Source organism: Candoia aspera, chromosome 6 (genome assembly GCF_035149785.1).
Source record: "Candoia aspera isolate rCanAsp1 chromosome 6, rCanAsp1.hap2, whole genome shotgun sequence".
NCBI classification, from domain to species: domain Eukaryota; kingdom Metazoa; phylum Chordata; class Lepidosauria; order Squamata; family Boidae; genus Candoia; species Candoia aspera.
In genome coordinates this window covers 96,260,362-96,277,293 of record NC_086158.1, presented here as the reverse complement: position 1 = coordinate 96,277,293, position 16,932 = coordinate 96,260,362, and the positions used below count along the sequence as shown (strand labels likewise).

General features: G+C 38.2%; 1 protein-coding gene across 1 annotated transcript in view; it reads right to left on the bottom strand.

Annotated features, from left to right (window-relative positions):
* Nucleotides 1–13,938: 13,938 nt before the first annotated feature.
* Nucleotides 13,939–16,932, bottom strand: part of LOC134500405 (pro-neuregulin-3, membrane-bound isoform-like) — a 217,660-nt gene continuing 214,666 nt past the window's right edge. The window contains exon 2 of the mRNA XM_063307722.1: nucleotides 13,939–14,072. Coding sequence (XP_063163792.1) covers nucleotides 13,939–14,072 — 134 coding nt within the window. The remainder of the gene's footprint in view (nucleotides 14,073–16,932) is intronic.

Here is a 16,932-nt window from a genome sequence, read left to right as displayed (position 1 = left end):
CTTGTTACCTGCAGGTGCCTGATTCTGGAATTACTACTGAGTCTCAACACAACCACACAAACTGAGTAATGATCAAAGACATGGAAGAGATGCTGTTGCCTTTTACCAGCATCCTTGTCTCGCCCAAATGAAGTTGACAAATGTACCAAGAAAAGTCTCCAATTTTCAACTTTCAAGGAAACACCAAGATTTTTGGTGGGAACATGGTTTGGGGATCCTGGACTACCACAATTTTCTTGACTCAGATCATAAATCTTACCTTTTACAATCATTAAATATTCCAGGCATTTTGACAAATCCTTTGCTTAGGAATGTATATAAATTTAAATCCTCAAGGTCCTCTTTTGAGGTTATTAATCTGGGTGACTACTTGAAATAAATAACAGAAAATAGGTTTGAATATTATTCCTCCTGTCTTTGGGGCATTCCGAGTCAATTTAACTGTCTAAATGAGTTATACCTGGAATTAAAACATCTATGCATTAGGCTTCACCACTCCAGTGCTGTGCCTTTAAGATAAATCTGTAGCAGGCAAATTTCACCTTCCCTGGCAGTTCATAACACTCAGTGGGTTGTTTGTGTAAGCTTCAGTGCATGCAAAAATAGGAAGGGATTCAACAAATTAAAATGTTTAGTAAACAAAGTTGTCCAAAGGGAAATCATTAGCAAAAGGAGATTCTCTGAAGGTGCTCACTGGGAAATAAAATTGCTTCATTACATAAAATACTAGACACAGTGCATATTGAGTCTAACATCTGCTTGGGATAGGAAGGAGCTGTTTCTTTCCCCTCCAGCCCCCCCCCCCCCCAGTCCCTAGCAAAACCTTGAGCTCCTTGTTCATAATATACAGTAAAGCTGTTTTTAATTCTTGTATATCATGACTGACTGCACGTAAATGGACAATCCTATAAACACACACAGGGAATGCCTGGGAAACTCAAGATTTTGAAATCTGACAAAGGGACATGATTCACACAGCCCAGATGAACGAGTAGATTAGAACATTCATATACATTGAGTTTTACACCTCATACCAGTCCATGATGGGAGTTCTCATATTTTTTTCTTTTAAAAAGTGCTAAAGCATGTCTATCAATACCATTTTGTGAGAAGATGCATCATTGCCAACATCTGGATGATGGATGATGTTGACAGGTTGTGAAAAAGTTTAAGTAGGGTCAGACTGGTTAATACTTAAATTGGAGACTTCAGAAAATCCCAGGGCCATAGGCCAGACTGCAAGTCAAAAAACCATCCCAAAATTGGGCAATGGGAAACCCTTTCTGTATTGTGAAGAAAACATATAGGTACATCTGTGTCATAACCAGGAGTCAAACTGAATTGCAGGAAGCCTTTTCCTTTACTTTTACATTAACAAAATATGTCTGTAAAAACAACAGTTGTGTGTCTGTGCTTGACATAAAAACAGGATGGAATGGAGACATGTGAAATTGATGTGGCTTGAAAACAAACTAAATACTGGGGGGAAAAAGAATATTATTGAAGCATCTCATGTATACCTATGTGGGTGGGTAGGGGGAAGGGAGACAGAGAGGGAGAGAGTAACAAAATTAAAATTAAAAAACAGATCAATATTAGAATCCTGCCACATCTAAAACCATTTTCCCTATATACTCACATCTTCTCCCCACCCCCCACCCCCCTATATATTCCTAAGGTCTACTGCTTCACAGATTCACAGTCAGCAGTGCAATGCAGCATAATTCTGCATCATTATACAGGCTGACAGACAGATGCTTGTACTTCCCACACTAATAGCATCCCAGTCAAAATAACAGCAGCAGCCATTTCCTCCTGGAAAGTTTATGTGAGTCAGGAGTTATGGCAAAACTGTGAAGGAATCCAGTTCTTTTTAGTGACCATTTTCACAAAGAGCATGCACTTTGCTCCATAAGGTTTCTTCTTACGAAGGCTACCAGTCAGATTACAAAGCTCTGAACACCCACCAGACTTAGCAAAAAGGAAAAAAAAAATGAAAATTCTAACTCTTCATACCATCTAGTGACCATCCAGATTTCTGCAGCCCAGCCTTATATACACATGAAAATATTGAGTGAGATCATTCGTAGATGCAGAATGAGGTACTAAATGAAGCTGTAAGAGATGCTGAATCAGAACTTGCTATGGTAATGGATTAAATGGGAGCCAATAACTGAACATCAGTCAACCTCAGGTTGATCACAGGAGAATCCAGGCCATTGAGGAGCTTCTAGAGAAGGTCAAGCCCCTTTGTTCAGAGCCTTGTGTTCTCTCTCTCTTAAGAACTGGGTGAGCATGTATATTTCTATCATCCAAACATGGAACATGATATTCACTTGTAAGAGAAGCAGAATCCAAAGTATACCATGCGTGGATTGAAATGATAGATTCTGGCAATTGACTTCTGTTTCGGACAAAAGCAGGTCATGGATAAAGTTTGATTGGGACAGGAAGTATACCACAAATGGCTTGAAGAAATTCCACACTGCCCAGAAAGATCACATTTCATAAACACACAATAATCTGGGTTTTCTTTTCCTAGCAAGTCTAAAAATACAGCAGTTGCAATTCTCTTCCTTAAGGTGGAAAAAGTGTGTTAATGGGACTTAAAAAAAGAAATCTGATTACCAGAATTTGGGCTATGAATTTCAGCTCACAAGACAGTGCTGCAGTAAGATGTGAGATAATAGAATATTGAGCTGCGAATAATACATTTCACATATTCTATTTGGCAAATATTTCACATATTCAAATCAAGGGGTGGGGTGGGGATTTTAAGTAACAAACAAACAAACAAACAAATCTTTATTACGCTCAAAGACCAGCATAAGGAGGGTGAGGTACAGTCAGTTAAAAGCATAGAAAATGCATTAAATTCTAATATAAAAAGCTGAAAGACAAAAGTCTAAAGGAAAAGGAAAAAAGGGGAAAAAATACAATCTAGAGGGGGTAGGGGACTTTAAGTAGTTATAGAGAGAATCTGACAAATTTAGTTGGTTCCAGTGTCCTAGCTTTTTTAAAAATAAAATAATAACATAAAATAAAAATGCAGAAATAGATGGAGAATTATGTGTATTTTCATATAGATTTTTTCCTGATGTGAGGCCTTCAGTGTGCATTTTTTTCTACGTTTTCTACAGGTTTTATTTCAACCCTTGCTTGTATAAGAAAGTGCTTTTGCCCACTTGGTGAGTTGGATACGTAAGGGGAAAATTCAAAGTAAATTGAATGCAGTGGGAATAGGCACTTAAGAAGTGTGTGACAAAGTAAGAAGATATCAAGAATTAAAGGACATTAAATGAAAGTGGATTGAATATAAAAAGTAGTGAGCAGTGGGAAGGTGTGTTGAAGTGATTTGAGTATATAGAGAAAATGAATGAGAACTGACTCACAAAAGATATGAAAGAAGAGCAGGAGATTGAGAGAAATGGAAAGAACAAGAAAGTTATGGTTGGAGGGGGCTGATGAGACCCACTAAAAGGAAGATGCAGGGTGAGAAATTCAAAGCACAAAAGGCAATATACGCGGAAGGTTTTGGACACAGTGGAAGACATATGGTTTGCAAAGATGGAAGGAATGGAGAGGTGTTGTGAATGGGATTGGTATTAACCAAATTAAGCTGATTACATTTATTTATTTATTTATTAAATGTATGCCGCTGCCCATCTCCCCCAATGGGGGACTCTGGGTGGTTTACAATAAAATAATACTAAAAACATAGCCATCTAAATTACCATTAAGTTATAATAAAATAAATGAAAAATCCAAGTGGAGATGGAACACAATCACTAAGAGGTGCTATGGCGCCAGCCATCCTCAGGTGGAGCTATTGCTCTCCCCCTCCCAAGCAAGGTGGCAGAACCAGGTCTTCAATTTCTTCCGGAAGTCCGAGAGCGAGGAGACCCGTCTCAACTCCGGGGGCAAGATATTCCAAAGGGCAGTGTCCTAACAGCCAGGAACCACGCTGAGACAAGGAGTAGGTCTCTAGTGTTTTATTAGTGCTACATAACAGAGAATCCTAACAAACTGAAGAAGCGTGGGAAAACCCAGACATATAAACCTCAAAGACTAAGGCGGGCCCGATCTGTGTCTCTTTGAATGGCCACCTAATTCCTCAGTACTACGCATGCACTTTACAGCCTGGATGGGAGCCCCCTGCTCGCCATCCTCACTCATGACAGGCAGGCACCACTGCAGAGAAGGCTCACCTCCTGGACCCCGCTAGATGAAATTCCTTTACTGATGGGGTCCATAGCATGCCCTCCCTGGTGGGGCGGGTCGATGTTATGGGGATGAGATGGTCACTTTGTGATACTTTTCCTCTCTGATCTCAGATCTTTCTGTGCTTACACCAAAATGAAACAATATGATGGGTACATATTAATGCATGTTCCTCAGCCATCTCACATAATACATTGTGTTGTTCCCCACACTTTTCCTGAATATGTAACTTTAGAGATGCATTTTTTTTTGTCAGCCGAGAACTGCATTGCAAAATTCAGAGAAGTATAGATTTCAGCACTCCTGTTGTGCTGACTCTGCTATAATTTCTCCAAAGTACAATTTATCATAACTTTGGATAAAAATTCCAAGGGAATGAATTTCTCATCAGTAACAGCCAGAAATATATACCCATGGACTGGAAGACGAATTAACCAGAATACAAATCTTGAGAAATTGACAGCAGTGAGCGTTGCCCTTGAAATTCTAATCTGTGTAAAAGCAGACGAAAATCTTTGCTGTGTTTCTGTATAAGTGCCTTTTAACACTGCATAGGTGAAAATAAAAACACTGCATGCAAATGTACTTCTATGTTCATTTATACTTGACACTCATTTTTCAGTAAAGTTAATTGGTTGCCCTATGATGTCCTGTCTTTCCTTAGTATCTGAAGCAGAGTCCTCCTGAATTACATCATTTTCATCTTAATGTATAATAAAATATTTAATGTTTTATGTTTTATGTGTATGATAGACTAGCTGCAAATATAAACAATAAACAACATTTAATGTTTGCAGAAGAGGGACGCGGTGGTGCTGTGGGTTAAACCACTGAGGTGCCGAGCTTGCCGATCGGAAGGTCGGCGGTTCGAATCCGCCTGACGGGGTGAGCTCCCGTTGCTAGTCCCAGCTCCTGCCAACCTAGCAGTTCGAAAACATGCCAATGTGAGTAGATTAATAGGTACCGCTTCGGCGGGCAGGTAATGGCATTCCACTTAGTCATGCCAGCCACATGACCGTGGAAGTGTCTACGGACAAACGCCGGCTCTTCAGCTTTGAAATGGAGATGAGCACCACCCCCTAGAGTCGGACACGACTGGACTTAATGTCAAGGGAAACCTTTACCTTTACCTAATGTTTGCAGAACAAGTTTGTCAATATTCAAAATAAGTTTTTCGGACTTCAGCACATGAAACTGAAGGATATATGTTGTTTTATTTTAATGGACCAGCATGCAAGGCATATCTGCTCTCTGAGTTTAGATCCAACTTTTAGGATAAGGTGGTTGGAAATATGAAAGGTAAATCCCCAGGCTTTGGGAACATTATTTAGGAAATTAAATCAGAACTGATTATACAACTGTTCTTCTCCTTTTCAGTCATGTAGAAGACAAGAACTGGGAAAAACAAAGGCAAAACTACTAGATATTATTACTTGGACTCATTTGAGTCTAATTTCCTAATCAAAGTTAAGCAGCTTAAGCTGAATGCTTGGGAACTGAACACATATTTAAATCACTCTGTTTTATGTATTGCTAATATTTCATCTTGGCTTACAAATGCAAGTTTAAGTTGCTTGTTGAACTTGCAAAGAAGCCAAGCACTGTTTTAACGTAGTTCTTTGGTCTTGCTTAAATAGGGAGGGACAATGTTTAATCATTTCTGTAAAAGAAATAATTACTTGAAACAGATCTACCTTCAAATAGATTCAACATGCACTTTTTGAATATTTATCCTGATTAATCTCCAAATTCCTCAGAATATTTGCATATACATTGAACATTTGGCCAATATTTGGCTTTATATCCGAACATCTGGTATGTGATTATAACATTTATATCCCTTTCTTATTTTAAGTACATGCCTGAAGATTAGTTGATGTAAACCATGGTGGTGTAGGCTAATTCTAAGCTTATTCCACAGGCTAAACAATTACTGTTCAACGTCATCTAGTATATGTTATGGCTGTAGTGTACTTTGGACAGGATTCCCAAATTCTATTTATTATTTTACAGTACTGTATTTCTCCTTTATACAGAAAAGAGGTTCCCAAGAAAAGCTTGACTCTTGGAGACTATATGGATATATCTATGATGTTTTCTTGGCAACCATATGAAAGTGATTTCCTTCCTTCCTTCCATCCTCTGTCCTTCTGTCCTTCCTTCCTTCCTTTCCAGTGTGTTGACAGCCCTGGCATCCCCCTGATGATTTCCCATCTAAATACTAACGAGGGCCAAACCTGTATAGCTTATTCAAAATCACTCAAGGTTGACTAGGTACTGCTACCTTCTATGACACTGTTCCTTTAGCATTTGATAGTTGATAGTTGACATGCAATCATTTCAGCATTTGAAAGCACTTGCCATGTAGAAATAATATTTCTATAGATGGAATCCATCGTAACAGCAACATTCCTCATGCAATTTGATATGTGACTGGCTGTTGACATGCAATAATTTTGGGTGCTTAACTGTATTCAATAAATTTCATGCAGCAATATTTAATATTTGATATAAAACAAATATTAAATATAACAACCAAGAGCTTTTTGCTGTTATCACTCAAGGCAGCTTACTTTTTTTTTTCCATAAAGAAAGGTCAAATTATCCTTGAAACAAAGTGACTCCTGAGAACTTTTAATAAAATTTGTATTTCTGCCTTCAATTTTGAGAAGTAAAGTGTGCTGAAATGGATTGCTACCCAATAACCTTTAATAAGAAAAATATCAGAAAAATATCAGCATAAGGGGAAGGGAAAAAAAGAAAAAAGGAAATAATAGATGGTCCATAGATTTGTTGAAAACCAGTGAGTCCACTTTCTAACCTCTTCAAGAAAGAAAGTTATTTTTCAAAAAATCTCTATTTTTCAGAAGGGGTCTGTGAAGATTCTCTTAGTAATTTTTTTTTTAATCCACTCAGTAGTGTCCAATTCTCAGAGACTGCCTGGACAAGTCCCTGCAGTTTTCTTGGCAAGTAATGTTTTACTATGCCTCATAACAGAATTTTATTTAATTGAATTTGGATACTATAATTTGTCTTTAATTTGAAGTACAAGGAAATATGATATATAAAGCCTTGTTTAATTGGTTAGTTAGTTAGTTGGAAGTCAACCACCATGGCCCCAATCCTAACAAGTAAGATTCCTACAAAGTAAGAAGGATACTTAAAACTATTAATCTAAATGGCCTTAAGTCTGCCTAACTTGGTAATGGATCATGGTTTATGACACTAATCTAGAGGGCATGCATAGAATGTTTTTATATATATTAATATCCATTCATGTCCAAGATTTGTTTTTAGAAGTGAACATGCACAAATACACACACACATTTTCCCCATGATTAAAAGTGAACACAGACATAAACAAAGTTCCCCCAAGATTAAAAACAAGGCTTTGAGAAATGGGTATAAGGTTTTAAATAAGGGAAATGACTTAGTCTGTGAATCTTTTTTTCCCCTTTTTTTCAATACCACATTTCCCCTTGAGCAAAGGAAAATGTAGTATGGTGATCCACGTAGGAGATGGCCAAAATGAAAAAAAATAAATAATCAGAGTTGACGATGCAAATGTTCCCTTGCCATGAAGTTAGAAGTCAACCTTATTGCCACTATTAAAAGGAAACAGCCTGTGTAACCATTGTTCCATCTCATTCAGTATTGTCCAGATTATAAACTTCCCTGACAGCCAGTCTGTAGAGTGGAAAGTGAACATTTTAGTGCAAGACATTAGAGCACTGTTTCTCAACATTGGCAGCTTTAAGTTGTGTGGGCTTAAACTCCCAGAATTCCCCAGCCAGCCAGCCTGGCTGGCTGAGGAATTCTGGGAGTTAAAGACCACATATTTTAAACCTGCCAAGGTTGAGAAACATAGCATTAGAGAGATGCACTTTGGGAAAGAGTGGGTGTGAACTACTGACTGTATTTCAAGCATCACTTTCCAGTGTCCTTGAACCTTCACCATATCAAGCCTCCTGTAGCTCTCCCCACCAGTCTCAATATCTGATGAGAACACAATGGGAATTTCCCTCTTCTCTATTTCAGATGCTTTGGAGAAAAGGTCAATGGTAGATACAATCTCAGTGTTGTTGTTTATTTGTTTAGTCGCTTCCGACTCTTCGTGACTTCATGGACCAGCCCACGCCAGAGCTTCCTGTCGGTCATCAACACCCCCAGCTCCCCCAGGGACGAGTCCGTCACCTCTAGAATATCATCCATCCACCTTGCCCTTGGTCGGCCCCTCTTCCTTTTGCCTTCCACTCTCCCTAGCATCAGCATCTTCTCCAAGGTGTCCTGTCTTCTCATTATGTGGCCAAAGTATTTCAGTTTTGCCTTTAACAATCTCAGTAACAACCATCATTTGTTTCTCTTGAACTTATGCTAAATTGCCAAAACGTCTTGTTTTCTCAAAAAGATTCAGTGATTTTCAAGGACTTCAAAAGGCAACTTAACAAAATTGCACTCAAGTAGAATATAAAGTTTTATAGAACTACATTACTCATCATCACTCATAGAAGAGTTTTGCTTTTTAAAAAAAAAAAACTAGCTTAGATAAGGGAGAACAACATGAAGGTTCTTTGGTCCAGGCCAGCATTCTCCAAGGACTGCAAGAAATACACTTGATATACTGCTATCTTCTCCTTTCCTGAAATATTTCTTGTTATAGCCGCATCTTTCAGCACCCATTGCTTCCTTGTCCGATATAATACAAATAATAATACAAAACAGCACCTAATAGTAGAATGTTAAGCTTGCTGTCTTAGATACTTCAACTCGTCTCAAGGTTTCAGATAAGAACAGTTCTTAGAATATGTCACTTAAAACTCTTTCAGCTCCCACTCAATTCCATATCAGCTATACTGGTGCAACTCTACTGTGTATCATTAGTGTCTCCCTTTAACATGAACTCATATTAACTGCGAAATCTCTTCCAGTAAAGCCTATGTCAAACTCTTTTTGCCGATTATTGACACTTGAATTGCTTTCTGTTTCAGACTTTTAAAGAATGCTTAGGATTTGCATATGGGACCCATGCAGGGGTTTCAGGTCATCAACAGGCAATGTGCTGGTTCACATGGGCCACAATTCATGACATATATATCTGTGATTTTTGTGTAAACAACCCAAAGAAGCCAGGATGATTAGTTGGCTGTAAACCCCAGAGCTTGATGTTGGCTTAAAAATCCTGATTTGTTTCATTACACTCAGCCGTAATGTTGGGCTTGGATGAGATAAGGATAAGGTTTCATAGACAGTTTGCCTGCTTGCATGACGTCTGTATGCACATGTTCACTGTTCATTCAGATCTTTGTTGATTAAGCTATAAACATTGGTTAACATAGCTTGGCATTTTATAAATGCAAGCCCTTGTGTCATCCTATCTTCCATACAGTCTTGCCATATTTCTCCTAATCATAAGCCTCCACATCAGAATACAACTTGTCTAGAGAATTAAATGCAGGCAAAAATCTCTATGGTCCAGTTATAACTGTGCTTGCAAGAAACTATTCCAAGAAAGCAAATGTTTCTTTGCTTAGCAAAAACAGCAGAATGATGGTGCCAGTTGGTAACCAATATTCAACTATGTCCACCATTTTTTTTAAAAATGCCCAAGTGAGCAGACTAGAAATTTGGAGGAGAAACTGAAGTGTAACAGCCTTGAAAATACAGCAAATAAAAGGCAATTCATGGTTGATATTTATTCTTGCTGGCAGTTATTCAATAGAATCCATACTTTTATTAATAATATAAACTGTGCAAAGTACTTGCTAACAGATCACATTTACTGGCCAAATAGATAATAATGTTATTAATTTTTATTTAATTATTTCCTATCAATATGGCACCACCGATTTCTCTCTCTGATGCAAATGGTTGGGGGAATATGTCTGAAACAAGGAATTTACTTCTTTTTTTTCAAACAAGATGAAAAGTCCTACAAATCAACTGTTTAATATAGCTTTAATATACATGTCTTTTATCTTATACAAACTTTCATCAGAGACCCCTCTTATAATCCTTTATCTATGCGTTAGAAAAGATCTGAATCCTGGCTTGGTGTTCTGTGGCTAGTTTTATTATCCTTTCTTTAAAATTGCAGCTCTGCATTTTCACCCAAATCTGTAAGTCTGGCATACATTTATATTGATTATTCACAGATTTTTTTTTAAAAAAAATGCAAAGATATATTATGCACAGATTTTTTTAAAAATGCTTGTATTATACATATTTCCCTAGCCCCTATGAGCTTTATTCAGTGTTCAAAATGTAATCACAGTTCATTATCTACTTAAGGTAGATGCAACCTGCTAGAAATCTGCAGCCAAACTTTTGAATTTTCAGTTGCAAACCAGGTGGATACTGGAGCAAGAATTCTGACCTAACAGACATATACATGGATGATCTGATAGGAGTAATGTCTCCAATGGCAAGGACTCCTTCTCTTGAAATACTGTACATGTTAATTGTATATGCACCAAAGACCAAGGATCCAAGTAATTTGCCCATATCTATTCCAGACCCTGCCAAACCTATCACCAATGACACCTCCTTCTGCATCTGAGATCTCAGTGTGTCTGATGATTATGATGCTTATCCAGGGTGTGAAAACTACCTGAGGTTCAAAAATCATCCATTTGATGAGTTCAGTCAATACAAATCCCTGACTGTTTGAATCATCAATTTGATTCAATAACAAGACTCCAGAGAAGTCCTTCAAAAGTCCTTCAAATTGCCAAATCAGTTCAGAAACACTGAACTCGATCCCAGACAGCAAATCAAATTGGGTTTTGGTTTGGAAGTTTCCAATGTAGAAGCGGCTTGATTCAATTGCTTTTATATTGAAACTTCAATTTAAAGTTGGATTTGAGCAAATCACCTTTGAATGAACCTTTGAAGCAAAGCTTGTTACAATCTTAGTGCTTATCACTCTCAGCTGGGCCATCAACCTGGGTCCCCCAACTGTCCTTAAGGGAATGCCAGCAGATACTAAGATGCATTGGAGGCAAAATACTCCTTGGTGGCCACTTATCTCTACCATTTTAAAGCACATCACCAAGTTTCCTTCATGCTCATTATTCTAAATGCTGTATCCTTTCTGAAATCCTACTTTTGATTGGCTCCATCAAATTTCCCCTGATCTGTCTATCCTCTGCAGATCTATAGACTCAAGGACATCTGTTTGCTTCCTTAATTAAAAAAGCTTCTCAACCCTTCTTGCATGGTAGAAGCAATGTTTTTCCAGTTAGATTAGTTTGCCCATTCCATGGCCAATCCTACCTTGTGTGTATATACTGATATACAAATCTTCCCAGCATTTTGGAATTCCAATCCTAATACTAAAATGATGATTCAATACCTATGATCGTTTTAACATAAAAGAACTAGAGGACCCAGTTCAGCAGAAACCAGTCCAGTCATTTAGCTTTTTGGACCACAGTGAGACCTTGTTGATCATGAATTTCCTACTGGCATTCCAGTTCATCCCCTTTATATGACCCATCCTGGGTCCCCTGATCGCTGGCCTTAGAAATACATTGGCATACTTTACCTATATCTACACACAAAGGAATTCTACAGCTATGCGCACATTGGTTCCTGTTTTACCATTGTTTGTTACTGCACAAGATCCTCCATTGCTCAGAAGCAGCAGCCTGGTTACTAACAGAAGTGTTTCCCAATTCATCTACAAAGTTTTACAATAGCTTCAGCAAGTTATTGCCATAAATCTCCAAAATGGGATGATTCAGAGTAATTACTTTAATAAGTATGTCATAGGAGGAAAGTAAATATGGGGGAGAAGTGAGGGATCAGTGAAGCATGTGTGATTGAAAGGAAAAAGCCACAATCAGAACTCACACAGTGAATAGTCAAAGACTGGGGTTGGCAAATCCTTTCTGAGTGCTACTGAATGGATATGGGAAGTGTTTATCTGCTCGGAAGCCCTTCCTTACTTCAAATATTTAAGCACTGCTCCAGGATTCAGGAGTGTGCTTTGAAACTATTTGTCACAGAAAGTCAAACCCTAAACAATAAAAGCTCCCATCACCTAACAGATACAGGCCACTTTTAGGCCAATGGAAAGAAGAAGGAATGTCTTCTGAAAAGACCTGACTTGGGCAGCCATGCCACAATGAGTAAAAAATAATTCAAATACCATAAGCAAGAATCTACTCTGCCACACTATGGAAAGGCCATCAGGGGCCATGTACAGTATATTTGTTTCAGGAACAGAGCCAATTAACAGCCTGCCATCTGCCCTTTCAAAACTACACAGCAGATCTCCCCTTTTTATGCAAGAAGATGAAAGCCATTCAGCACAACACAATGATAAATATTGTAACTGGGGGGGTGGGGTAACTTATTGTCCTCTGAAGCAACTGGAACAAACAGCCTCAGGTATGGAATTTCCAAGGAAGTTATTGGAGATTTATCGCCTGCTCACTCCACAGTTATGTGCCAAGATTAATCTGGGCACTGGTCTTAATACAGGCTTAAAACTAGCAAAGGAGGCATTCTGAGGCGATTCAGTCAACAGCGAAAATGACATTCATTTTCTTTTGAGCTATTCACTTGTGCAGTTCCTGGGTGGCTGATGTGAAATTAGCCACCAAATTCAAAATAATAAAGTTGAATTTGGAAAGGTGGCAAAACTTCACAACTAAGGAGTTCATGCATTAAAAACATGCATGGGCATTATATTTAAATAATATTAAATAACTGATAACTCAATCACTTATTCATTTCCAAAGGAAGAACTAAAAAAAAAAATAATCCTAGTTGGGAATAACTTTTTACCAACTTTTCATGGGGAAAAAAAATCTAGTAAGATATAAAGGGGCCAGAAAAATAATTATTATTGAGATTGGGTAGAGCCAGTAATCTGAAGGAACTGGCATGACTATTCTTTTCATTCTAGCCTTATCTCATTTACATTCAGAGATTTAGGCATAAAACCAATACATGTATGATTGTTTATGTTAAAAAAATCAAAGCATTTTGCAGTAACAATGCCTGAGCTATACCTAATAAGAAAACTTCTGAATTTTCTGAATCATAATACCCAAAAAATCACTAGGGAAAATAAATGATAATAAATGATAAAATAATACCATCCCTTTGATATAGGAAACTTAATACTAAATGTTAATTAGATGTTATACCATTGGTCAACATTCTTGCATGCAAACCTCACTTCTACAAGACAATGTGGACACTGATGGTCCCTATCCAAAAATGCCTCAATCCTAAACTCAATGGTATTCTCAAACATTAATTCGATTGTACAGAACTTCTATTGAACAACTGAATGCCCTTTATCTGTATTCTTCTTTCACCTCCAAATATAAAGGGAAGTGAAAAATCACCTAGCAATGAAACATTAAAAACAGCTTCCATCTCCAAATGCATACCTTTTGATCAGCTTCTTCCTTCCAATAACAAATTATCCTGTGCTTGGGGAAAATCAGCTTAATAAGAATCACTGTTCTCATCCACAATGTTTATTGACAGATGGGTGCTTATAGATACCATCAGCAATCTTTACTGACAAATTATCATAAACTTTAGACCTGAAACCTGATTGGGTTTCCTACTTGCTGTTGTTATTTTTTTAAAAAAAGAATATTCTAAGGTAGGTATGTTTATTTTGCTTGTTTTAATCGTATATGAATACTACCATGATTTATAAAACACAGTGATGATCAACCTTTCATCTAGAAAGACTTACCGGCAGTGCTTGTGAGATCCTGTTAGAGTTTCGATGACAAAGCATTCCCCGTCATGGAGACAATATGCAAGATCCTTATCTTTGCATGGCTTAAAGTGCTCAGATTGTTCAATGGAATATGTTGTGGTATCTAGAGAGGAAACAGAATGGAGGAGAGACACATTTAATACAATATATATTATGCCCTAAGTCCTTCATCTGATCATCAACTTTTAATTTCAAAAGACTTGGCAGGGAGCATTGAGTTGAGGTGGAAATTTCAGCATTTATCAGCTCTGCACTTGCAAATAATTATTTGGATGTGTATTGCTATTATGGACACACCCTGAAGTGAGTGGCAAGAAATAGGACATGCTAATTTTCCTTTAGAGGCATTTTGGTGTAGTGGTGAAGGCACCAGGCCAGAAACCAGGAGACCGTGAGTTCTAGTCCTGCCTTAGTCACAAAACCAGCTGGGTGACCTTGGGGCAGTCACTCTCTCTCAGCCCTAGGAAGAAGGCAATGGCAAACCACTTCCAAAAAACTTTGTCAAGAAAACTGTGGGGACTTGTCCAGGCAGTCTCTGAGAACTGGACATAATTGAACAGATTAAAAAAAAAAAAGTCCTCTGGTCATAGTTTCTAGAACTCGTTTCATTTTGTTTCTTGAAGCATCATTATGGGGCTAAAGACAGAAAATCTTAGGAGATGCTTAGGAGAAGTCAATGTCAGAGTCAATGTTATAGTCACTGTTTCTGAAATCATGAGGGGGAAGTGGAACATGAGAAGCTTGCATATTGTGGGGCCAGAGCATTAAAGCTGCTATCATGGCACTGGCTGCTCTCACCAGTTTGAACCTCCCTGAAGCTGCAAATTGAGTGAAATGCCAGGGCCAAACTAGGGCCCTTTTATATGCAATGCATGTGCTGTTACAACTGGCTAACAATCACCATCCCGTCACTTTCTTCTCTGTCAGTCAGAATGTGGATTTTTCATCTAAAATCATGAAATATAAGACAACTTGCAGATGTTTCCTATAATTGGATGGAGTCCTATTGCACAAACACAGGGATGTCAGCTATATAACAATTAACTCCAGGTTGATTTCTAAAGGAACAGAGATGTCATCCTTTGAAACACATTGGGGACCAATGCCAAATCATAGAGACATGCTTATAGCAAAATGAGTCATCAGGAGTCCAACTGACTCCATCTTGTCTTCACCTATTAATTTTATATTTATAGTTTCTATCTGGCTGATAACTGTCATGGTTTTCATTATGAGAGATCCCTCGTTTCTCTGCTAACTGTTACTGAATCATTTCTTCTCCCATATTCCCCAAATTGCAAGTAATTATTTGTCTTAAAACATTAATATGCTGGGTTTCTCCTTCCTTCTCTCCCCTTCAAGACAAATGCATTATGTTCAAAGAAAATATGAACATTAGGACAAAAGGATTTCTTAAAGTTGCCCAAATGATCTTGTATTTCTCATACACAAAGTGCAAATGTTCTAACTTCCTGCTAAAAGGTAAAGGTAAAGGTTTCCCTTGACATTAAGTCCAGTCGCGTCCGACTCTAGGGGGTGGTGCTCATCTCCATTTCAAAGCCGGAGAGCCAGCGTTTGTCCGTAGACACTTCCTCCATGGTCATGTGGCCGGCATGACTAAACGGAATGCCGTTACTTGCCCGCCGAAGCAGTACTTATTAATCTACTCGCATTTGCATGTTTTTGAACTGCTGCTTAGCAATAAATAAGTAACACACATTATCTTGCCTTCACAATATTCTCAACTTGAATAGCCAAAACATATGTAACCCACAGTCAATACTACAACCCACAAAGGAAACAGAATCTTAGGTGTGGAAGAAAAATAATGGTGGAATGAAACTGAGGAAAGCCATCCAATTCTTGCCACCACAGTGTAAAAATCCAGAACCCAAGACAAATACTTAAGCTTCTTTATTTCCATTTATATTTTAAAAATCAACACGACACAGCCCTAATTTCATCCTCTACTTCTTATCTTTCGTACCTTCCTCTCATACAAATTCCAGCATGTCCTAAATAGGTTGCCCTACTTAGATCATATGACATTAGCAAGTATATCAGAGACAGAGCTGTAGCAGTGTGGAAAGCAAGAATATCTGGTTCATATTAATTTTCATAGTTGGAATAGACTGAAAATAGAAGAAAGATCATTTGAAAATTGTCTTATTATTTCTAGTTTTCACAGCACTAAAACAGTACCACTGCATTTGTGTCACAGACATGATCACCATCCATATACCACTAAAGCTCTCCTGTTTGTCTGTCTGTAACCTTCAACTGTGTGAAACGGTGCATCATAGGGCAACAGTTTTTGAATCAACATACCTCAAATGGGCTAACTTAAAGTATGCATCCAAAATCTGGGTCCCATTACTCCCATGGGATTGAAATTTGGAAAAGTTGTGGCTCCTTCAATGCAACCCTGCTGCTATGGTCAGCCGCAGTCATGTGATCATCATTTCCAATGCTCTCTGCCGGCTTCCCACAAATCAATAGGGAAGCCAGCAGGAAGTGTGAACTCTTCTGAGATGATGACAGCACCATATACCTCAGGGATTTAAATTTGGCAAAGTAAGCCAGCAAGAAGTCTGAACTAATAAATAAACAAACAAACAAACAAACAAATAAATAAATATTGTCAGCTTAATTATGCCATGTGGAAAGAGAAGGGGGATGTCATGGTCAACCGATGACACCAAACATCATTGGGAAGCAGCAAGGAGGGGGAGAGAACAAGAATCGGATGAGTCCAGGGCCGCATGACTCCAGGATCAGTCAGGACACGTAACGTGAGAGGGGGAGAGACAGAGGAGGAGATGATGCACATCTCCAGAATGACAACAAGAGGAAGAGACAAAGGAGCAGAGAAATGCGTATCTCCAGGATCAGAGACAAAGAACAAATAGCAAAAGATATGGACAGCGGATGAAAGAGCTGCACATCTCCAGAATGACAACGAA